General features: G+C 39.6%; 2 protein-coding genes across 4 annotated transcripts in view; both read left to right on the forward strand.

Annotated features, from left to right (window-relative positions):
- LOC123870892 (beta-arrestin-1) overlaps window positions 1-13,778 on the forward strand; it is a 106,474-nt gene extending 92,696 nt beyond the window's left edge. For 2 of the 3 annotated variants that reach the window (XM_045914402.1, XM_045914392.1), the window contains 11 exons: window positions 2,038-2,133; window positions 3,111-3,171; window positions 3,930-4,072; window positions 4,742-4,968; window positions 5,301-5,433; window positions 5,999-6,159; window positions 6,796-6,867; window positions 7,671-7,814; window positions 8,149-8,235; window positions 8,360-8,479; window positions 8,929-13,778. In XM_045914402.1, the coding sequence (XP_045770358.1) occupies window positions 2,062-2,133; window positions 3,111-3,171; window positions 3,930-4,072; window positions 4,742-4,968; window positions 5,301-5,433; window positions 5,999-6,159; window positions 6,796-6,867; window positions 7,671-7,814; window positions 8,149-8,235; window positions 8,360-8,479; window positions 8,929-9,016 (1,308 nt within the window). In that variant the 5' untranslated portion in view covers window positions 2,038-2,061 and the 3' untranslated portion in view covers window positions 9,017-13,778. The remainder of the gene's footprint in view (window positions 1-2,037; window positions 2,134-3,110; window positions 3,172-3,929; window positions 4,073-4,741; window positions 4,969-5,300; window positions 5,434-5,998; window positions 6,160-6,795; window positions 6,868-7,670; window positions 7,815-8,148; window positions 8,236-8,359; window positions 8,480-8,928) is intronic. The other variant, XM_045914399.1, reaches the window with a different exon arrangement.
- A 1,038-nt stretch (window positions 13,779-14,816) lies between these two features.
- LOC123870866 (U2 snRNP-associated SURP motif-containing protein) lies at window positions 14,817-23,822 on the forward strand. The gene is made up of 17 exons (XM_045914348.1): window positions 14,817-15,131; window positions 15,491-15,584; window positions 16,002-16,188; window positions 16,439-16,604; window positions 16,865-17,030; window positions 18,303-18,466; window positions 19,027-19,092; window positions 19,175-19,218; window positions 19,435-19,655; window positions 20,207-20,318; window positions 20,446-20,688; window positions 21,194-21,380; window positions 21,577-21,772; window positions 21,949-22,117; window positions 22,358-22,538; window positions 23,033-23,172; window positions 23,541-23,822. The coding sequence occupies exons 1-17, from the start codon at window positions 15,057-15,059 to the stop codon at window positions 23,773-23,775; spliced, it is 2,646 nt and encodes an 881-aa protein (XP_045770304.1). The 5' UTR covers window positions 14,817-15,056; the 3' UTR covers window positions 23,776-23,822.
- The last annotated feature ends 345 nt before the right edge of the window (window positions 23,823-24,167 follow it).

Here is a 24,167-nt window from a genome sequence, read left to right on the forward strand (position 1 = left end):
ATATCCCAATAGTTGATGCTAATTGCCATTGGAAATATTCCAAGTTAGTATCACCAAGCTATAAAACGTGGGCTATCTCTACATTCCTAAGTACCTACTACTTAAGATTTTAAGTTAAAAAAATTCAGAAAATTGAAGCCTCTTATTAAAATCTTTGTTAATAGGGCATCTTAACAACTAAGATATTATACCAACCCTGAAGCTGATTCCGTAGTATAAAATTACATGATTCTTAGAATTTAGAGAATCTTACTTATCTAATTAGATAAAACTTACCTACGTTTTAATCGTCTCGTAGTTTATCATAAATGCTAATATTACGTACAAAATTTTTCTATATATATATATAGAAAATTTTTGTTTTGTATCTTTTCGTCTGTTCGTTAACCGTATGTTCACGTATCGTTCATTTGATTGAATTGTTTGAAACTATGTAAGTACAGTTTTTTTGGACATGTGGGAAGGTTTCTGGCATAGTACCATCAACCTAACTACAATATCCGGCAATATTAGAGAAATACTACGGTCTGCGATACAAAAATAATGACTAAAATGAATTTAATTCAGTCATTCTTGTTAGAATTCTTTATATGTAATTATTATTTTTAATGGCTCCATGACTTGTTATTTTTATTCAATTCCTATGAATTTAGGACGCTATGGGTAACCACAATACGTGTTCTGGTAGGTATTCCCTTACAAAGACCTTATGCAATGGTATGATTAGGGATTTGTATTTTCCTTAGGAATATACAAATTAACGTGATATGTACGTACGTACTATGAGCTCTAACACACTGGGACTCAATGGCGACGTGACCGGCTACGTAGCCATGGCTTCATCTGACTACCAACCGTGGACAAATGAGGTTACCAAATAAGTAGCACAACAACACAATAATAGCAAACAAAAACACGCAGGTGTCCCTCTTAGCGATCAGTTGGCCACTCAGTGAGCGAGGCGTAACCGTAACTTACTTGTATACAAAATAGTCTAGTATCCAGTCTCCACGTAGGGGCCAAATTGGTGACGTCGCCAGTCCGTAGCGTGAGTGAGTTAACTGTTAAACATTTCAATACGAATTGTTAGGATACGTAGCCGGCGAGGTCGCCATGGCGTCCCAGTGTGTAAGCGCTCTAAATGGCATTTAATCTGGTCCGAAATAGAACCGGAACTAGAGCAAAACTGATAACTTCATAACACACCTACACTAGAAGTAATCGATTCTCGATAGTTATGAATGCAGAGTACTCTATTTGGGTGCCTACTGGATGAGACTGTTTGCTGCTGTCCTATATAGGTTATCTAAAAAGCTAACTGCATAAAAATGAGTTATCTATACTTCTATACTAATATTATAAAGAGGAAACCTTTGTATTTTTGTATGTTTGTATTGAATAGGCTCAAAAACTACTGGACCGATTTCAAAATTTCTTTTACCATTACTTAGAGGGATTCTTCCGAATCCGTATAGGCTATATTTTATCCCGGAAAATAGATAGGATTTTTCGTGGTAGTGTCCACCCGTGCGAAGCCGGGGCGGGTCGCTAGTCTATCTATATTTAAGAGTTATCACCACCTTAAGCAATTTAACAGTCACAACCTGCGTGCCTCGTGCACTTCGTGGTGCCAGATCGTTTTTCCACACATAATATGCAGACTGTAGAACCAACTCCCTTCAACGACGTTCTCACTAGATTTGAACATGGTTATTAAAGGGGTGGTTCAACAAATTCTTGAAAGGCCAGCGACACATTGCCGGTTCCTCTGGTGGTGCAAAACATGCAAATGTTCATAGGCGGCGGTTATCACTTAACATCGGGTGACCCGCCTGCTCGTTTTTTTTTTAAATAATCTAAAAATAACTAGGTAGGTACCGAGTACCAGTCATCACACCACTCTTCTCTCATCAATCTAGACCTTACTACATTCATCATTCTCATCAGAGATAAAGGCATTGATCAGACTAAAATAAAACCGTGCTTTTGGTTGGCAAAGTAAAACGCTTGTATAGATGACAATGTGGTTTGTTGCAGTGTTGCGGTGGGCGCCGTGTCACAATGGACGACGGAGGCAGCAACAAGCAGCGGCAAGCCACGCGCGTCTTCAAGAAGAGCTCGCCCAATGGAAAGGTGGGTTTATATAAAAGAGCGAATATCGGCTATGATAGCCAATCTCAAAGGAGACTAGCCAACTAGTCCACTTTTTCTGGTGACCAACCACCCTACCGGCACAGCTGTGCTGCCAAGCGATTTAGCGTTCCGGTACGATGCTGTATAGAAACTGATAAGGAGTATGGATTTACTGAAACTGCCATATTCCTTAGTTACCCCCCTCCATCTTCATCAAGTGAAATTGCAGTCAAGGGCTAACTTGTAATGGAAAAGAAAAAAGTACACTTTACTACTTTAGGTTTACTTTATTTAAAAGGACTTGAAATAAAAAAACAGTAGAAATCACGGGCAATAATAGCCATGTCGCTAGAGATGACATATGAACTTTGCTGACCACATTCATCATTCCACTAGCCCCCGCTGAAGCCTGGCCAGACCGTGTGAACGTGGCCTTTGTTGAGGTTCCTACTTCAATACATGGTTAGCGCCGACTTGAGAATCAGTAGAAAAAAATCGGATCAAAACCGGTCAAAACGAACTAAACTAAGATGAATATCATGAAATTCCTCTAACCATTTATAAAGCCTCCTTCTCTCTTTTTACCCAATTATATTGTTGAAATTGATTTGTATAGGCAGGCATTTCGTCAAAAATATCGCCTAGCCAATTAACGTGACAAAGAGAACAACAATATATTGAAAATATTCTCTCAAATAGGATTGGCGAACGTAAATGGGCGAAAAAGGTACATAATAATTCTATCATAAAATATAATATGATCGTAAAGAGCCCAATTAACTACATTTAAATGTCTAAAAGGAAAAGTTAACTAACTGACTAACTGATGTATCAACGCACAGCGAGACGGATCGGGCTGAAAATTAGCATGCAGATAGCTGTTATGAGCTAGGCATGCTCTAAGAAAGATTTTTTTGAAATTTCAATCCTTGGAATAGGAACCCTATTAAGTAATAAAATTTTATTATTATTTTCAGATCACAGTGTATTTAGGGAAAAGAGACTTCGTAGACCATATCACACACGTAGACCCGATTGGTGAGTATCAAAATATTATATCGTATTTATCTTTTTTATTTACATATATATGTATATCGATTTGATGTACAGACATATTTTTAAAAATTCGCACCCTAACGCAGTGGGTGTACGGGTAAATACGAATTCCCCTTGCACCCACAGGTAGGAGAAGTCGGTGGGTGCACGGGTAGCTTCCCAACGCGTTCCATCTTAGGCCACATCGTTGCTTCCCATCAAATATGATTGTGGTCAAGCATGTGCCTATAATAATAAAAAAATCTAAAAGTCTGAAACCGACAACGAGTCCATAAACTAAGAAAACTCATAATGATTTTAAAATACTGGATTTAATATAATATTGGATAAACCAAAATATTTTTTAGCCCTCGCTCTTTTTATGTGCCCTGAAAGCTTTTTCAATGTCTCCGTGTAGCAATGTAGTTCTGCGTAATTGTTTCTCTATGCTAAATTTCAATTGTTATAGTTGTAATAGTTTATTTTTAAAATGTCTGCGATACACACGGACAGACAGACTGAAAAACAATAAGGTCTCCTTGTTCTACTACGGAATCCTAAAATGGAAAGCTCTGCCTTATGGGGAACATTAGGACTGTCGAGAAACGAGGATTAAGGGATACATAAAAGAAGAAAAAGCTTTATTATTAGAGGGCTAAACCTTAGCAATTTCTTAAAAAGTAATGCGGTCATAAATCCAAGCTCCTTACGATTTTATACGAAAATACAAACAAATGAAAAACGAATAAATGCCGTTTCAGATGGGGTAGTGCTAATTGATCCGGAATACGTGAAGGACAGAAAGGTTTTCGGTCATGTCCTTGCGGCGTTCAGATATGGACGGGAAGACTTGGACGTGCTGGGCCTCACCTTCCGCAAGGACCTCTACCTCGCCGCAGAACAGGTAGATAATATATATCATCATCATTACCATCAACCCATCGGCGGCCGACTACTGAGCACGGGTCTCCTCTCAGAGTGAGAAGTATTTGGCCATCCACCTCTGACTGGTCAGGTGTGGTTTGGTAGACTTTTTTAAAATAAAAATAGCGAGTAAAGAGCAGGTGGGTCACCTGATGTTAAGTGATTACCACCGCCCATGAAGATTTGCAGTACCAGAGGAACCGCCAATGCGTTGCCGGACTTTCAGGAATTTGCTGACCCCGTATGTATTGTAGGTAATCTAATGGAAACACCGCAGATGGAAGTTGATTCCACAGTTTGCATGTGCGTGGAAAAAAGGATCTGTCAAAACGGGCTTCACACACCTTTGAGAACATTTTATAAAACTCTCAGGTTGCATGCCTTCCTCACGATGTTTTCCTTCACAATTAAGAGGGTTAAATTAAAGCGTAGAGATTAAGATATTTTTAAAGATAATTTTGTACACGGTTTAATTCTACAGGGGTGACATGTTCACTTTGTGACCAAACCCTTTAAATAAATTTGATTACAAAATAAAAAAATGTAAGGTAATTGATATGTAATTTTTTAAGTGCTGAAACTCGAAGTAATTTGCCAATGATAAAAAACATTTGAGACGGATAGATAATTCATATGATGATTCTTTCAGATATACCCAGCGACGGGCACTCCAAAGCGACCGCTCACCCGGTTACAAGAGCGACTCGTGCGCAAGCTGGGCCCGGCAGCTCACCCCTTCTACTTCGAACTACCGCCACACTGCCCGGCCTCCGTCACCTTACAGCCAGCCCCTGGGGACACGGGCAAGCCTTGCGGAGTCGACTACGAGCTGAAGGCCTTCGTCGCTGACTCACAAGATGATAAGCCACACAAGAGGTAAATATTTCTCCCGTCATAAGAAACTCCTAGGAAATTCTTCTAATGTTAATATTTTGGAATTGATTATCCAAAATATTATTGAATATTAAGTGAAATTGTGAACTAATCACAATTTCACTAACTACAAAACTGAGATGATGACTACTAGTCAAATCAGCGACTTTTTGTCAAACGTCATAACACTCGCTTGTATGAAATACATATAAATGACGTCATATCGAATCATTTCCGGTTCCAAAAATTTTGATATTGTATGTATTTAAAACTATACAGAATCAGTTATTTTTTCTAAGACTATCAAGAATAAAAAAAAAAATTCCTCTTTTCAGAAATTCGGTGAGACTAGCGATCAGAAAGATAATGTACGCGCCGAGCAAGCAAGGTGAGCAGCCCTCTGTCGAAGTGTCCAAGGAGTTTATGATGAGCCCCAACAAATTGTATCTGGAAGCCTCATTGGATAAGGTATCTATCACTATAGAATTTAATTATTTTTCGATCTCACTCTCGAAATCAGTTCGACTCAGCATCATACAAGAATAGAAAAATTGCCCTGTTAATAATTCTCGAAGGGCAATTTTCCCTTGATTAAACTTCGAAAATTATTAGGGTACCAGAATTTGTAGGGTCGCAAAAATTATTAAGGTCTGGAGGATCCTTCTAATAGACATTCTTATTATTTTTGTGGGACTATATAACCTAAAGTCACCAACCATATGTGACAAAAAAAGGTAAACTCTCACCAAGCGTCATTTTGTCTTAATTAAACTTCGAAAATTATTAGGGTACCAGAATTTGTAGGGAAAGGAAAACATCTTGAGGCATGCCTAAGAGTTCTCAAAGATGTGTGAAGTGTGTCAATCCTCTCCAATCAGGGAACATGGCCTAAATCCTTCTCATTCTGAGGATTCATGAGACCCCTGTTCAATAGTGGGTCGCTGATGATGGGTTCAAATGATGATGATGGTGATGTGTATCTATTTATTTTATCATATTTTTATGTGTATTGCTTATATCTCGTTTCTTACAGGAATTATACCACCACGGCGAAAACATAGCGGTAAACGTGCATATAGCGAACAACTCCAACCGCTCCGTCAAACGCATCAAAGTGTCGGTGCGTCAGTTCGCAGACATCTGTCTCTTTTCCACCGCCCAGTACAAATGCACCGTCGCCGAGGCCGAGAGCGAGTGAGTGCTATTTATTTTACTTACGTCTTCTAATGAAAATAATATTCAGGCCAGAGGCCATATACCAAGCCTATGATTATTTATTGCATGGTGACTAAGGCAATTGTAATTGGCTGAATTTATTGCTGAGTAGATTTTAGGTGTCAGTCAATCGTAAAGATTTCGGTTATCGCATAGTAACTATACTGTAGAGCTAGCTATAAGGGTCCACGAATTTTTTAACGAAAGATACCAGACATTAATAACAGTTTAGTTCATCGATCTTTGGGTCAACAGCTAGATTGGTTTGAGCACTTTTAGTTTTCAAGTTTTTTTGGCCCGGGATTGAACCCCCGACTTATCGAATAGGTGAAAAGCCGACCCAGTGGTTTAGACGTCCGCCTTCAATAAATTATATTACATAATATAAATATAATTTTTCGAAACTCAGCTGTACAACATAATATTGCGTTCACATTTTTACACCATCCGCCACACTTGATAAATAGACTTTGAAAATAAATTGGAAAGTACAAACTTAGTTGTTAGCCATTTTATTCGCCTCACCTCAGACGCCTCTTAAAATAATCCTAATATTGTTTACACGAATGATTTCACTGAAAATTTTACCCACAAAAGAATGTCTTTCTGATTCAGGGACCTGGCCAAGTGGAAAACGTTTAGATTCCCCCTTATCGGATTGTTCAGTAAGAATATTAAAAAGTCTGTGTAAGTGTTTGGGAGTGATCCTGGTTAAGCATGCATCATATTGCATATATTCCAAATTTTATCCCATTACTAATTCTGCCTGATCCATCTCGATTTAGCTTAGTATTTATATTTGCCCTTTTACAAAATTTTTGGCTTTATAACAAAATTTTAAAATTGCCTGTGGTAAAATTTTATATCTATGGGGGAACTAAAAACGTTTGGGTGGCCTGCTTGGATTTCATTGGGGATAAATAGGTTATGGCGCAAGGCTTATAAGAAATTCTTTGTCAAAATCCAGAGGGGTTTCTTTTAATTTTTTACGTTTTTTGATAATTTTTACGGGGAACTACTGGATGGAAGTTTGATAGTACTGGGTTTTATGCACTTAACAAAAAAACTGGTGGTGGAGATCACTTTATTACTGCTATGAATTATACTCCGATACAATACACAATGTGGTACTTAGCTCTCGATCTTATGTTCACAATGGGTTTATTCCAGTGTCATTCCTTTTTTAACTAGCAAACATCAGACCGGAATTAAGTTAATCTACCTTTGTATAAAGTTGCCAAAACACGATGTCCAAATCGGCGTGGGAAGGTGTAGGGGAAGTTCGTATGATATTTCCCCCATAAGATCAGCGTGTTTCTAGATCTTAGGGGCAGTACGTCAGAATCCGATAGAAAACGTGCAAAATGAACATTGCCCATGTTTGACTATGTAGTCAGACAAGTAATTTACATGAATAAATAATTACTCTCAGAGTTTGGAAACTAGATAAATGAAGTTGAACAATGAACTGACCTTGTGTTTGTTTGTAGGGAGGGTTGCCCGGTGGGGCCGGGCTTCACGCTGAGCAAGGTGTTCACGCTGACGCCGCTGCTGGCCAACAACAAGGACAAGTGGGGGCTGGCGCTCGACGGGCAGCTCAAGCACGAGGACACCAACCTCGCCTCTAGCACACTGTGAGTGGATAGCTATTTTGAAGCGACACATTCTGGGAACTTGCAAACGGTCCGAATGCCATCTTAGTGACCAAATTCAACCTCACCTGCCCATGGTGTACCCTGCCAATTGCAAACGAGGCTCTGACACTCCCAGTCTCATTTATGGGTCGCTGTGTCTAATACCGCACGGCATAATCCCGAAGGTATGACTGGGAAGGTATGTAGGAATTTTGGCCAATACTGTGGCGTAAGTACAAGGCCAAAGGCATTTTAATATGTCTATTTTAATGTAGTTATTCATGAAGAAAGTACCAGGAGATCATAGTAACACGGGGTGCTTTTATTTTTACAGAATTGCAGATCCATCTCAGCGCGAGAATTTAGGCATTATAGTACAGTACAAGGTGAAAGTGAAGTTATGTCTTGGACCTTTGGGCGGGTAAGAGATTTCATAATTTATTTTTTCCATCATAGTTTGAATTATTCCAATATTTATTTGAATTAAATAGTTTTTAGTTGGCGACTGGAGGATTTCATGATACTAATTAAACGTTTGTACGCAGTGAGCTGAGCGCTGAACTGCCGTTTATCCTGATGCACCCCAAACCAGAGGAAGAGGCACCGCGGCCCCTGCCCGAGCCCGCTCCGGCTGACCACGACCTCATTCAGCTTGATCCACATCCGTGAGTATATGCCCTTAGCCCTATAAGTCATAAGGTTCAATTTCGTATTTATACCTCAGTATAAACTGGGGTATGTGGGCAAGCTTTATGCTTAGTTGGAGGGGAAAGGGGAGTATTAGTCATAATTAGCATGGCTAATATTCTTTAAAAAAAAAAAAAACTTTTTAAATTGTTCAATTAGGCAGTTAACGGCCTTCAGAAATATCACTAAAGAAAATGTTTCGAATGTTATGTGAACTTTAAGTACAGTACTGAAAATGCGTTGAATTCAACAAATATGAAGCCAGTATCTCACAAAATATATTTGTAATTTTATTTCTTTTAGATTATTTATTGCCAGTATAAAAATAGATATACATAGGAATACCTAGAGGTATTCTCTTCTAGGTCACTTTTCGTAATGGGGACACTGGACAGACCGATGCAATATTATTTGTTTCTGTTTCCAGAGACGAGAACGGTCAAGAGCAGGACGACGATATTATATTCGAGGATTTCGCGCGGCTTCGGCTCAAGGGCGCCGACGCGGACGCTTGAACGAACCGCTTGATAGCTCGATCATACGCAATATTGCGTCCCGGCTACACTACACCGTTACACTCTGATGTGCGAACACTTGATTATGGGGCGGAGAGTCAAACACGGCGTTCATTCATAAACTCTCGGCTGACATCGATTATGAGACTAGTTTTGGTTGAAAACTACACAATCTGTAAGAGAGATCCGAAACCAAGAGCGAAAAAAACAACCAAGATCGATTCTGAGATTTGTCTTTGGCCCGAGATGCAATCGGACCTTAACGAAATGTCTGGAAAGATTCTGCCAACGTCCAAAGATAAGAACTTTTTTTATGACTTTTTAAATGTTGGAAACGCTATGTACATACGTCATACATCCAGGCTTTTCGAAGCCATGAGACGTTGTTATTGTCTACTTTAGTCCAATATCTTGGCTGAAAAAAGACCCTTAATATTAGTAAATGTCATATTTATTAACTATTGTGGAGTTATGGGTTTAAGCGTGCTTTTCAAGCATTGTTTTGAGGTCAATTGACTTGATGGCTGCTCCTTGTAAATTTGATGTTGAACAAATCTTTCTTTACGTCTACAAAAATAAAAATAAGTAGGTTTTAGAGTGTCTGTTCCATTTCTATTGACATTAAATTTGTACAGAGTAGTTAGCGTGAAAATAAACATTTTAAATGCACGTCATATTTCGTATGAAAACGAATGATATGTATGAATAGCCACGCACAATGTTACATGAAGCGTAGTATGCGAACGAATGTAGAAAATTAATGAGATGATTGTAAAGATGTGTGTCACGAATCCCTGTACAGTGTATATGTTGAGGATTTACCCACACAGACTAAATATTATCAGTTAAATGTGTATCAAATATGAATCTGTGTTTAGGGAATAGAGTTTAAATTCGATTGTGACAATTTTGATCGCAAGATTTGGGGTCAACGGGAGCTTCGTGAGGTTTAGTGAGGTTCATCATACATGGATACAAAATGGTTTGAACTGGGTTCCATTATCCGATACCATATTGTAGAGTACTCCCCTCCCACACATGAATCCAAAAGTCATGGATCAATGTTTCAACTGCAAAGTTGTGCTTTGCGCACATTGTAGCTAATGCAATCCGAAACACGAATAAACGCTACAAAACTGAAAGTACCTAAAAATAGCGCGAAACATATTATGATAAAAAAAAATATAATACTTGGTGTATATTATATGTGAAAATTTTATTTTTGAATAGAGTTATTAATTAATCGTGTACAAGTTTAGGTTTTATTCGTTAACGTTTTTTGGTGATCATTATCCATCGATACTTTTCTTTATTAGTGAATTTATAGTACAATATGTTTGTTAATGTGCATTTATAGAATATTAAACGTATTTTGTACCTTAATGTTATTTACTTTCTCGGGTAGTGGGTGTATTTATGTATTAATAATGTTGGCAAGATTCATATTACGGGCTGTAAATTAAAATATATAAAATAACCTACCTATTCTACCTATATTTCGATTTAAATTTTAATGAAAAATTTAATTTGGATAGCACAAACATTACAGTATATGGAATGTTTTTATGTGTGAATATGCATATTATGTGCTTTTAAGATATTTTGTTATTAATGCTAAATAATATGTTATTATTACAAAGGGAAATATTGAAGAATATAATAGCTTTATTTTACTTATGTAAAAAATAGAGTCAATTATTTAAAACTACAATTAAACTTTTTAGTATAAACTTTGATAACTAAAGATTTTAATCTTGATTAAATTTTGCAATACTTGCTTGAATGCCCATTGAGATAATTTAATAAATCAATGCACACAGTGCTCTTTTTTTTGTTTTTAATTAGTTATCATCTGCTTTTATTTTCTTGCTACAATGAAGTGGCTTAAAACCCGTACAAACCGTCTTAGGCTCGGTTCATACAGATGTAGCGCGTGACGGGACGTGGCGCGGATTCATGTCTCCTCTGTAGACTTAAATGGCGTTTGTAGGCACGTACTAAAGCCATAATTATTTCGTGTAATCCGAGCGGTTGAAGCAAAATTAATAAAGAAATGTTTGGCAAAAGGTTTATATCGATAAAAGATGGCGGCCTCAAAACAGCTGTTCCATTTGGTGGTTCATTCATGGCTGATGTTTTTTTTTTTTAGAAAAAAAAGGTCTATTTATAGTGACCTGGTTATACCACTAGTTAGAAAAGCAAATTCTACTGAAGCTGCCAGAGCACAGTAATGGGTTGAGATCTATAGAGTGTACTTTGACTTTGCTTAGACTTAAGTTTCAGTTAAAACAAGACGAATTTATGCCACCGATATGATGCTGTCTCGTTTTAACTTTAGTCTGAGCAAAGCCAAAGTGTGCTTTATAGATCTCAAACTTAGAAACAGTAGTCTGCGCCAAGTCTCAGTCACCCGCCACTTCTGTATAAAACATGCTTTAGACAAATATTATATTTTTAATCTGTGACTATGTACATTTGTTCTTTGTACAGTAAATAGTTGTAAATTACGTGGCATGTTTACTTGTAGTCTAAGCTTGCAATGCACAAGATATTTTACTATTAATGTTATAAGAAACGAGTATTTTAATATTACCTATTATGTTATTTCTTTATATACAGTTTTAATTCACCTTCAACCGCCTATTGAATGTGGCACTAATTCATTTGTAGATAAAACTGCAGAATTGAAGTATCGCCATCCTTTTCATAACGTACTTCATGGAAAAGGACGACATTCTTTCGAATTTATATGTATAATTTATAATTTTGTATACAACATAGTTTGTGCCAGTAACGAATAATAAATGTTTTCAATCTTTTGCTTAAACATATAACTTTTAAAAACATAACCAAAAAATCATTGTAAATGCAACACCCATTTTGAATAAACAAACGACCGTGGTTCGTCTTATTGCAGCTATGTATTTGATTTTAATAAGACAACCATGAGACAAAATATTTTTTTACAGTTTACCACTTGTAAATATAATATTATAAATAAAATACATGCATGTGTGAATTTAATGAGTACTTGTGTGTGCATGGATTGGAATGAGACATAAATGAGAGATATGACATCACTCAGCTATAACTTGTGATAATAAATAAATAAATCGAAACGGGTATTGTCAATCTTTCCTTCTCACTGACGCTGTATGCACAGATATATGGTGTAAAGTGAGAGGGTGTAATTAACAGCAGCATACTCGATTCGTTTCTTCATTGGCACGAGTTATATCTCTTTCCTTTCCAAGCATTCCCTGAAGCTGATCGCAAACTAGAAGTGTACCGCATGATTTTCAGTAGAAGGTTTTCAGTACTGAAAATGGTGATGACGTCATCAGTAGAGTTTGTTAAGGTTTTACGTGTCGCCAATTTGGTTGAATTTGACAGTCGAAACATTTTATAGTGAAAGCAAAATGGACCTAAACTATCTTATTTTAAAACTCAAGTTCGTCCATATTACATATACAGCGAGCGTTCCAAGCGAAAATTTGCGAAATAAAAATCGGTTGCACGGAATGCATGACTGTAAATCAAGGAGCATTAGGTTTATTTTACTCTGACTATTTTATTCTGTTTCGACGTTCTGTCTACGTTGCGACGTTGGTAAGATGTATAATATCGCACTGACCCTACAGTACTGTCTAGGAACTTATCTACCAAGGAAGGTACTACTTTCCTTTCAAGCTGCACTAGCCAAAGCTTTGAATCGCTTGTTGCAGCTGTGATCTGCGACCAGCTTCATACTCCATCCTTTACATCATTTCATCTGCCTTTGTGATATCTGTCTTAAACTAAACGATCAAAATATTTTATAAATATCCAACGGAGAATAAGTTACGATTTATATAATTGAGTTATTATTAATGTATAATTATTATTTAAATATTTTAATTTTTAGAATGTACCTATGTAATGTATACTATTTTAGTGGTTATGTAATTTAAAATAGAACAAAGAAATGAACTTGCACCTCAAATAGCCAATGTACAACACACGCTTTGTAAACCGTTAAACATTACAAAATTGAATAGCTAGCCGCTCGTATATTTGGTTATTTTGACTGCACCGATATAACTAACGTATGGCAGTGTCCTAATGTGCGCTCAGTTTTAGACCAGAGCCATCTAGCGGAAAAACGCACGGAATTCCAATCCTATGTACATTGAATTGGAATTCCGTTCAGTGGAATTCAAGGTTCTAATATTATTATTAGAACCCTGAAATGGGCTGTATTAGGGCGGACAAGGCGCCGGCCGCGTGCGGCTTTCATTGATGCGTTGAATTAGTGTTGTCAGGCCCTTAAATACAAAATGACCTCTGGTAATTATGTGCAGAATTAATTAAATGCAACTTTCACTATACCAAAGTTACAGAGCGGAATTTCTGCTCAGATCGGTCTCGTAGCTACGCGTAGTGCTATTCAGCTCGTAAAATTCCACGCGCGCCGTATTACTGCTCGATTTGTTTAGTTGTATTTCGTCTTGGAGGCGAAGAAATTGCCAATGTTGTCGTACAAAAATATTTAGCGTATTTTTTTAATTAGTTTTATATACCAATTCACAAATTAAGCCCAAAGTTGTATCTAACGCTAAAAAAGTGCAAAAATAAACGAGTACACAGAATGGTCATGTCCATAGAATGTAAGCAAGGCGTTCAAATGTGAGCATAAAAATACGCAAAGTTACACACATTTTTTTAATTTTACATCGAAATCTTTTTTGATGTATACTTTTTAAATAAATATGTAATCTATAAAGTTGTTGTTTTATTAATTTATTATTAAGCGTTAGTTACCTTCCTCAGCGGCAAAAGCTTTGAAAAAGTACCGAAAAATATTGTAGGATTGATATTTTTGGTAACAAAAAAATCACTGGCATGCTTACGACTAGGCCGTCCTCGTAAGTCCTAACAATGGAATTAGGAAGTATTACTTATTAATACCTAAGTACAAGGCCCTAACTAACACTGTTATACCTAGTCCTGGACCATGAACATAATATTAAAGCCATAATTTTTGAAAGATAACAAAACATCCAGTTTCCTATTTCGATTTTTGAACTATGCCTTTGTACCTAAATTCAAAATTCGTGGATAAGAAAAGTATTTTAGTATAGTGTGGAAATCACGACGTACCTGCCACATGAATCAGTCACCTGATGCCACGCTGCACAAGTGCACATTGGCAGATTGCACAAAACTTTGAGAATATTATGGAAAACTTTCAGAGTTGCAGATTTACTCACGATGTTTTCCTTCACCGTTGAAGCAAGCGATATTTCATTGCTGTATCGAACTCGAATAAGACGTGAGTCTATCACGGCTTCGATCGAAAAAGCCCACAGGATATAAGGCTATTTGTTTTTGTAACATCAATAAATTAATGTAACGAAGATTTATAATTTTTCGTGGACTGAAACTTCAAAAGAAGATTTTTTAAAGTCCCGCGACTTCGTCCGTTAATCGAAGGTCCGCGCGGAGCACACCACAGAACATTTTATCTTAAAAACAAACCCTATTCTACACCTCTAGGGGTTGAATTTTCAAAATCCTTTCTTAGCGTGTCATAATAGCTAGAAGGTATAAAATAAGAATTATTAAACATCAAATCAATGACTAGAATACATGATACATCCATGACTAGAATATTCATTATGTCAACCAACCGTTCGCGTCGCGCGTCGCGTTTCTAAAGTTACCCGTGACCACTGTAATCCATCATGCTCCATCCATCGACTCGATCTCTTTCTCTGTGCTCTATGGAGAATTACTACAAAATTCTATGCCGTCAATTTAGTCTATGGTTTATGATTGGTTTTCAGGTTATGTATATTTTAAAATCAATGAATTATTTTTTTATTTTCCGATCTTAAACTCTGGAGTAAATTATATAATTACGTTCTATTTAATATGATGTGAAATAGAGGTACCTACGAATGAAGGAAAAATGAGTGCCCGGTGTGATAATGTAAACATGTAAACAGTTTTATATCAGTAACAATTTCTTTAGCAATATAGAAGTTAATAAATAATAACAATGAGTAACAGGGGCTTATCAAAGAAGGAGCTAGAAGAGCTCCGTAAGAAAGAAGAAGAAGAAGCTGCTGCACACGTAAGTCTTATTCAAAATATTTAACTTTTAGGACCTTACTATTTATTCTCTAATTTGTAGACAAACCCACATAAATACAAGAGTCGAGAATATTTAGTGGAAATTAAGTGTAGATTCAGAATATGACCAACTTCAGATTAGACTACTTGTTTTGTGTGCATTATACACACAATATCAAAATCTATAGTTACTTAAAAAAGGATAAACTGACTGACTGACAAATCAACATACTGCTCATAAAGTTGAGTGCATGGTCTCTATATAATAGAAAGGAGTAAACATATTAATATGTCCATTAACATTTTCAGCCCAGACAAGTTGGCTAGTACATATATTATAATGGTGTTGTTTGGTTGCAGGTATTTAAAGAGTTTGTGGAGACATTCCAAGAGGTTCCCAGTAGCACTTCTAAAGTTTGGGTGAAGGCAGGCACTTATGATGCTGGGGCTAGAAGTAAGTGAAAGTATTGTAAAATAAATAAAACTAAAATTAATAAAAATAGGCTGGGAATGAGTCGCTTAACAGCTTTGATAGTTCTAATGAGTTAAGTGATTTTATGATGTGGTGAGTTTGTTGTGGGCTCTTCTCAGACCTGGGCGCATTGGAACCACACCTTCACCTGTGTGAATTTTTGAAAATCCTGGTGGAAGCCTTTGATTTTCCAGGATAAAAAATATTCTATAAATAATAGTATGCGTGTTGTGAGCTAACAATGCAATTTAGTTTTTTAAAAATCCTGTGGAAACTTTGAAAAGTAGCCTGTTTTAAATAATATAGGTATGATGAGTATAATATAAATGAGTATTAGATTCAGATGATTTGACTCGCAATAATTTAAAGTCTAAAAGTAAGTTGTTTTTGTGTTATCAGAGGAAGACACGTCAGAGAGAGGCAAGCTATACAAGCCGATCTCGCGTTTGGACGAGAAGCGCAGCACGACCGAAGCGGAGGTGATGCGCAGCCTGGTGCAGCGCAGCGAGCCCGCGCGCCTGCGCAACAAGAAGAGCGGCGATAAGAAGAAAAGCAACTTGGAGCTGTTTAAAGAAGAACTGAGACAGTTTGTGTTATTTCATACAATATTCTTCTGTCTCATAGAGGATCAGTCATTTGACGATCTCCCTGGAAACCAAAGGGTTCAAGGGTTCAATAAAAACTGACATACCCCTTCCAAAACTGCATCATCACTTACCACCAGGTGAAATTGCAGTCAAGGGCTAACTTGTATCTTAATAAAAAAAATACAATTTGCACAAATACTACTTTAACCACGTTAAGTTTATCGTGCAAGTTTTTGTTGTTCTTTCTAGGATACAAGAAGAACGTTCAGAGCGTCACAAGTACAAGAATGTGCTGCGCGACCGCGGCGTGGCGGGGCCCGTGGAGCCCGTGCTGGACATGCTGCCTGACGTGGGCTCCTACGACACCGGCGACCCCAACACCACCAACCTCTACCTGGGCAACTTGAACCCCAAGGTGAGTGACACGAGAATGCGCTGCGCGACTGCGGCGTGGCGCGTTCTACAACACTACTGTAAACCGAAAAATATCGTGCTTGCTTCGCTCGCGCTTAGTTACTCGTTCGTTTGGTTATACTTCATAAGAGAATTTCAGTGACACATGCGATTTTCATCCATTCTCAGATATTGTTGCCAATAATTCTTTTTGTGACTAACCACTTTAAGAAGTGGTCGGACTTCTCCTATCGTGATGAGAAATAGTTCCTTTATTTCTAGATAACGGAACAGCAGCTGATGGAGATCTTCGGGCGGTACGGTCCGCTGGCCAGCATCAAGATCATGTGGCCGCGCTCGGACGAGGAGAAGGCGCGCGGCCGCAACTGCGGGTTTGTGGCCTTCATGTCGAGGAAAGATGGGGAAAGGGCGCTAAGGTGTATGAATGGTGAGTTAAAGCATATTTCGGAGAATATAAGAGAATATATTTTGGAAGAGTTTGCCAAAAAACTTTTTAACCTTCTTGACTTTTACTACTACTACTACTACTACTATTGTACCGCAAGGCATCACCAAAGTCTGCACGCAAGACCAAGATACGTAGACGTAACTGCACAGACCCGTACGAAACGATTTGCTTCCTCTGCGTTTCTAATGCGAATCGCAATGACATGGAACACCATTCTGGCGTCAGTTTTCCCCTCAAAACTTAAGTTCGTTGCATACGTAACGTGTTTTTTCACGTCCCGGACGGGACGGGAGGATTTCTTGAACTTCTATTGGACAACTGGAACGTCCCACCCCGCCCGTTTTCTAGTTATCCAATAGTAGTTCGAGAAATCCTCTTGCCTTGTCCGGGACGTGAAAAAACACGTTACGTATGCAGCAACCTTCAATATGGGGTATCTAAGTTAAGAGTGCAAAGGCATCTTCTAGGCAAGCGCACACTATCTTAAACTGCATCGTCACTTGCCAGCAAATCTGATTGCAGCCAAACACTATTCTATAATCTATATACATCTATACTAATAAATAAAATTGGAGTGTCTGTCTGTAATTTCGAAATAACTACCTCATATTAAGCTCATATGGTTATTTGAACGATACCATAACTGAATCACACGTTTTTAAAATTTTTGTCTGTCTGTCTGTCTGTCTGTCTGTCTGTCTGTCTGTCTGTCTGTCTGTCTGTCTGTCTGTCTGTCTGTCTGTTTGAAAAGGCTAATCTTTGGAACGGCTGAACCGATTTTGACGGGACTTTCACAGGCAAGTAGAGGATTGACCAGGACGTAAAATAGGCTACTTTTTTAACCGACTTTCAAAAAGGGAGTTGTGTTTTTCTACCTATGTACACCGAAATCTCCGAGATTTCTGAACCGATTTGCGTCATTTCTTTTTTAATCGATAGAGGAATTTAGCGACATTGTTTCATAAAAAATTTGGAGTCCAACTCCTCAATCCTGATGCTGCAGGGGATCTGACCAATCCACGCGGGCGAAGCTGCGGGCATCAGCTAGTATAAAATAAAATAAATGTTTGAGATGTAGGAGGAGGAGCGGGGAGCCTAAGCTAGAGGTTTTTCAAACTTACTTCAGGGTTCCTCACACAATTATTGTGAAACAACTTACTTTTAACAATTCTATTGATTTCATTTTCATTTCATTCTGCCAAACTATCACTTACATATAAAAAATTAAAATACTACAATTTGTTCAATCAGGTAAAGAGATAATGAGCTACGAGATGAAACTAGGATGGGGCAAAGCACTAGTCATACCACCCGTGCCCATCTACATACCCCCCGCCTTACAGCAACCCTGCAAACCGCCGCCTCCTTCTGGTCTACCGTTCAACGCACAACCGCCCAAACATCTCGCTAATAAGGTGACTAACCCACAATCATCATAAGAAATGATAAAAACTGAATGTTTGTTTGTTACCTATGTGTTCACGCATCGTTGATTCTGGCGTCAAGGTTTCTGACATAGTATTATGGCGCATGGTGCACCAGTCGTTGGTTGGAAGAGGCGTTGCAATGCCTCTTCCAACCAACTGAACTGGCAACTGTTTTAATTTTAATTTAAAGGATGAAGGAAAAAACTTGTGCCTTTGATCCAAGTGAAGTGTAAGCAGTTTCAAATTTTTTTTCAAACTAAATAGCTGTCTTTAACTATGACACTGATGTACGAAATCTATAAAATTAAATCGGCCAAAAATTTGAGATAGGATAGGTATGTTGCCAATTCAAAGTCTCTATCTGGCTATTAGTAAAATTCTTTATTTTGCGACGATGCGTATTGTACATATGAAACTTTCATATTTTTCATATAATGTTACAAAACTTTATTTAACTTTGATGTTCAATCAAGGAGTCACGAAGAAGTAGGAGGAGTAAAAAAAACGTAAGAACTTCTTATTAAAAAATGTGTTCATAATTTTTGTAGATACCAAGAATTAGGCCCGGAGAGTACTTCCCGAGCGATACAGAAGACAAACAGGTTTATGACCAGGTACTTTTGCTGAACTATATATTTTATGTATTTTAATGATTCAATTGCGAATGTAACTTATAGCTAGTTTATTGTTTTACAGATATTATCGCAATCCATAGTCAGAGTTGTCATACCAACCGAGAGGTAAGTTTATTATAATATTGTTCATCCGCCATATGCGGTGCGCCATCAATCAAGCCACAGCCTTCCATTTTAGACTGCATCATCACTTACCATCAGAAGAGATCGCAGTTAACTTGTATCAGAAAAAAAAGATTTTTTAAACTAGTGTAAAGTAATATGGTAATATAGATCGTAATATGTGCACTAATGTTATTTATTTGTGCATTGTGATACCAGGAATATCCTAATGCTGATCCACCGCATGGTGGAGTTCGTGATCCGCGAGGGGCCGATGTTCGAAGCCATCATAATGAACAAGGAGATGAACAACCCCTTCTTCCGGTTCCTGTTCGAGAACCAGTCCGCTGCGCATATATACTACCGGTGGAAACTGTACTCCATGCTACAGGGGGATTCGCCCAAACAGTGGTCGTTGGAAGACTTTAGAATGTTTAAAGGTGGGTAAAACACTACAAATTCTCCATAATTTTGACTGAAGTCGAGTTTTTTAATCTGTCTGTAGTCTGTATTGTCTTGCCAAGTGGAAAAATAAAGAGCAAGTTTATTTTCAAACCATTTTTGGAATATAAATACTATGTTTGTTTTATTGCAACTTCAATATTTTGAAATATGCTTTAAAAAAGTTTGTCTGAATTCTACATACAAAATAGTGCTTGTTTCTTTATCAGTGACTAGCGAACCGCCACGGCTTTGTTCGGGGCTTGTAAATGAAATATAGCCTATGCCACTCAGGAAGAACGCGGTAGCTGTCTACTAGTGAAAGAATTTTCAAAATCGGTTCAGTAGTTCCATAGATTACTTCCTACAAACAAACTTACAAACTTTAGATTAATTCTAAATTCTAATGCCTAAATTTCCTTGATTGATGGATATATGGATATAGATATACATTGGCCAAACTCTCTTTGTTGACGGGGCATTTGGTTTCTGCGCAGGTACATCGGCGTGACTCATAAAAGTGGTAGTACTGTACATTATTTATTTACAGGTGGGTCTGTATGGCGGCCGCCGGTAATGAATCTGTACACGGCGGGCATGCCGGACGAGCTGGTGGAGGAAGACGACGCCAAAGACAATATACGAGGGACCCTCTCTATAAAGTATGTTACCTTGATCTTGTTCATGGTGAAATTTTTAATATTTTTTTAAAAATAAATTAGAGTCTGCCATATGTATTTTAAAGTAAAAGTAGAACTAGTCTTTTTTCATGCTCTTTTTTTTCTACAGTCAGCGAGACCGCCTCGAAGAAATCATCCGGTCTCTTCAACCGTCCCGCCGCAGCGTGGGTGAGGCTATGGCGTGGTGCCTCGAGCACGCCGAGGCAGCGGGCGAGGTGGCCGCGTGCCTCGCCGAGGCGCTGGCGCAGCCCTCCACCGCGCCGCCTCGCCGGATCGCGCGCTTGTATTTGCTGTCAGACATCTTGCATAACGCGGGCGCTAAGCTAACCAATGCCAGCGCGTACCGGAGCGCGTGAGTATAGCGATACTATCAGTGTCATTGTCCTGTATCAATCCACAACTGGACACCATTGACTAGAGCTACCTATCGATAATCAAGTGCAAAACTAACGATTAGGATATCGATAGTATCGATTGTTTTTTTGTACAAGTACCAAAAAACCAATCAATACTATCGACGACTATCGATACGCAATTCTACCATTGACTCACCATACTAGTACTCAGGTTCAAAAATGCTCGACACAAACAAGCGCTCACGTGACATAGTCGCACACAGTATGCGGTGGTATGTTTTGTTTCAGTTATGTATAATCGATATTGCACCTCATCGTAACGTGATAACGCATAAGTTTGAGTGAAGATGTTATTGTCTGTCACTACGTGGCGCCGGATGTTTTGAATGTGATTAGGAGCGTTTTTTAATATTTACACCCAAATCATTTCTTTGCAATTATTAAGAACTAAAAATTTTACATATTTGCGTCAGTATTTCTATTTCAGTAATTCTATTTCAGATTCCAATCCCGCCTTGTGGAGATAATGCGCAACTCCCACCTCGCGTGGTCTAACATGACGTCGCGCATGCAGCAGGAAGGGTTCCGCGCGCGCGTCACGCGCATCCTGCAGGCGTGGGCCGACTGGGCCGTGTACCCCACCGACTTCCTGCTGCATATCAACGACGTGTTCCTTGGACAGGAGAAGGTGAGGCCTCGTCTGATGTGTATGAGGGTTGGTCCGATGCCACCACGAGCTCTTGGGTAGGTAATCGTCATAAATAATCGGCTGTTGACGTTAATTATTGTGACGCACACTCACTCCATTTCACTGCACTTTAATCCGTGCCGCTGCGGTCCGATGTGCTGCAGTTAGTCTGAATCGTACTTTATATCTGCGACAGGAGGGCGAGCCCTGCATGTCGGGCGCGCAGGGCGAGGCGGAGTCGGGCGACGGCGGCGCGTCTCCGGCCGGTTCCACGGCGTCGGGCGGCTCCGGCGGCTCGGGCCCGCTGGACGGCGCGGCGCTGCGCCGCCTGGCCGAGCAGCGCCCCGCCCACCTCGCCGTGCATGACGTCAGCGATATCGACGGAATACCCAGTGAGTGGAGGGGGACGGGGGCATGGTGCGAGATGCCGGGCGAGGCGGCTTACGGCGTCTCGCTGGACGCCAGCGCCTTGCTGAGCAGCGCCCCGCGTACCTCGTTGTGATCTTCAAACACTGAGAATTAATTATAATAAAACGACTACCTAATATACAACGAGTGTCATTTCCAGTGGACGAGGACATCGACGGCGTGCCGCTGGAGGGCGAGGCGGAGGGTGAGGCGGATGGCGGCGAGCGCAGCGTGGCGGGCTTCGTGCCGTCGCGCTGGGAGAGCGTGGAGCCCGCGCCGCCCGCCGCCGCCGCGCCGCGCGACCCCACGCCGCCGCCGCCGCCCGAAGGGTGAGCCACCACTCTAAGCTAGCGTCGATCATGATTTCTCTTGCGTAAAAATGAGTTCAATCAAAACTATCTGATTAGAATATAAATAATAATAATACAGGTCACGAACAAAAACTCACCGTTCAAGTGACTTATTTAAAAAGAAGAGCGCTTTATTTCAAAAGAATTTATAAACAATTTCAAGTTTATACTATGCAACTATAGATGCGACTTTCAGCAAGTTTGATATCCTCATCGCAGTGTGGTGGAGTCCCCGCGCAGTCGCAACGCCGAGGCGACGTTACGGCGGGAGACGTTACGCGACATCGAGGTGCGCGTGCTGAAGTACGCGGACGAGCTGGAGGCGGGCGCGCGCGCACTGCGGCCCGGCCTCGCCGCGCACGCGCAGATACAGCACTACCGGCGGAAGCTTATCAAGAAGGTGAGTAGTGCGAGTGAGGCATATCACTATCCATATTATAACAGGAACAATTGTTTGTGAAAGGACCGACCGCGGGGCATGCGGGATCTGCGTGTATGTGCATGTCACAGAATGGACTTGTTCGCTTCATATAAAACGTACTACTTTATAAAATTTATTACTTCATATAAAACGACTACCTTCTGTCGCATTACATCATGCTGTGGCACCTAAAACATGTCTTTTAAATCCTATTACTTTAATTTGGCTTTTCACAAGTAAACATATGATCTACTAGCTGATGCCCGCGATTTCGTCTGCGTATATTTAGTTTAAAAAAAATCCCGTGGGAACTCTGACTGCCGAGAAAAATGTAACCTATGCCACTCTCCAGGTCACTATAACCATGCTATGGTGCTCCGTTGTGGCGTGATTGAAGGACAAACAAACACACTTTCGCATTTATGATGTGGGTAGTGATATCCATTATAATGCAAACGTGTATATTCCCTTAGGCTCTCCGCGAGGCGAAGGAGGCGGAGGAAGCGGCGTCGCCCCCTGCGGTAGAGGAGGACTCGTTTTCTGTGACGTCGAAGAAGTCCAAGAAGTCCCGCGAGCCCACGCTGTCGCCGCCTCCCAAGCGCTCGAGACACGCGTAAGTGTGGAAACAAATATATCCCCAAAAAATTCAGCCAAGTGCGAGTCGGACTCGTGCACAAATGGCTCCGTACCATCGTACAAGAAATCACACTTTTTAATTTTTTCATGTCGGCCATTTTGAAATTTTTATTATTTGTATCACAAAACAAATACACATTCTGTGAAAATTTCAACTATCTACCTATTATATACGGTTCACGAAATACAGCCCGCTGATAGACAGACAGAAGAGGCTTAGTAATAGGGTCCCGTGGGCACGCTTATTCCTACTGTCAACACACCGACCGGCGACTCCGCGCTGTGTACGCGTGGTTCGAATTATTAAAATTCTATGTTAAAATTAAATTCATCATGTTTCTACAGAGACCGCAAATCAAGATCTCGGTCAAGATCGCGGGAGAGGGAGAGGGAACGCGAACGGGAAAGGGAGAGAGACAGAGAACGCGAGCGAGAAAGAGACAGGGAGCGCGAAAGAGAAAGGGATAGGGAACGTGAGCGCGAGAGGGAAAGGGACAGAGATAGAGACAGGCGGAGAAGATCCCCTGCCACGCCTCCGCATCACAGAAAACATGCGAAGCACGCCAAATATAAGTACTGATTATATTCTGTAGCTTTTAAGTATGTATAATAAAATGTAAGGACATATATTTCGTTTTTTAATTTTTAAAATCCTAATCCTATCCTAAAAAAATAGGTACGCTATAAATTCGCGCCGCGACGGGGACGCGCGGCCGCGACTGTCACTTGGCTGGCTTTCTGTAGGTTCAGTTGGCGAGCGACACACTTGCTCGCGGTTGCACGTCTCTGTCGCGCTGGGTCTGCGAGGACCAGGATCAGGAGGTCTGACTCCGCGGCGGAAATAAAATCGGCGAAAATTCATAGTGAATGAAGATGACTTGTGAAATTATCCCGTATAATAATATCTACCTTATTATTAAGTCCTTAAAAAGGACAATTCGCCTGTTTGCGACTACGTATTATTGCACGAAC

The sequence above is a fragment of the Maniola jurtina genome, chromosome 2 (assembly GCF_905333055.1).
Source record: "Maniola jurtina chromosome 2, ilManJurt1.1, whole genome shotgun sequence".
In the NCBI taxonomy this organism is placed as follows: domain Eukaryota; kingdom Metazoa; phylum Arthropoda; class Insecta; order Lepidoptera; family Nymphalidae; genus Maniola; species Maniola jurtina.

Bases quoted from the DNA above. Each gene is read 5' to 3' on its own strand.
- LOC123870866 (XM_045914348.1), top strand. From the start codon at position 15,057: ATGAGTAACAGGGGCTTATCAAAGAAGGAGCTAGAAGAGCTCCGTAAG. The intron at 17,031-18,302 runs GTGAGTTAAAGC...TTGTTCAATCAG, and splicing joins GGCGCTAAGGTGTATGAATG to GTAAAGAGATAATGAGCTAC. The intron at 19,093-19,174 runs GTACTTTTGCTG...ATTGTTTTACAG, and splicing joins ACAAACAGGTTTATGACCAG to ATATTATCGCAATCCATAGT.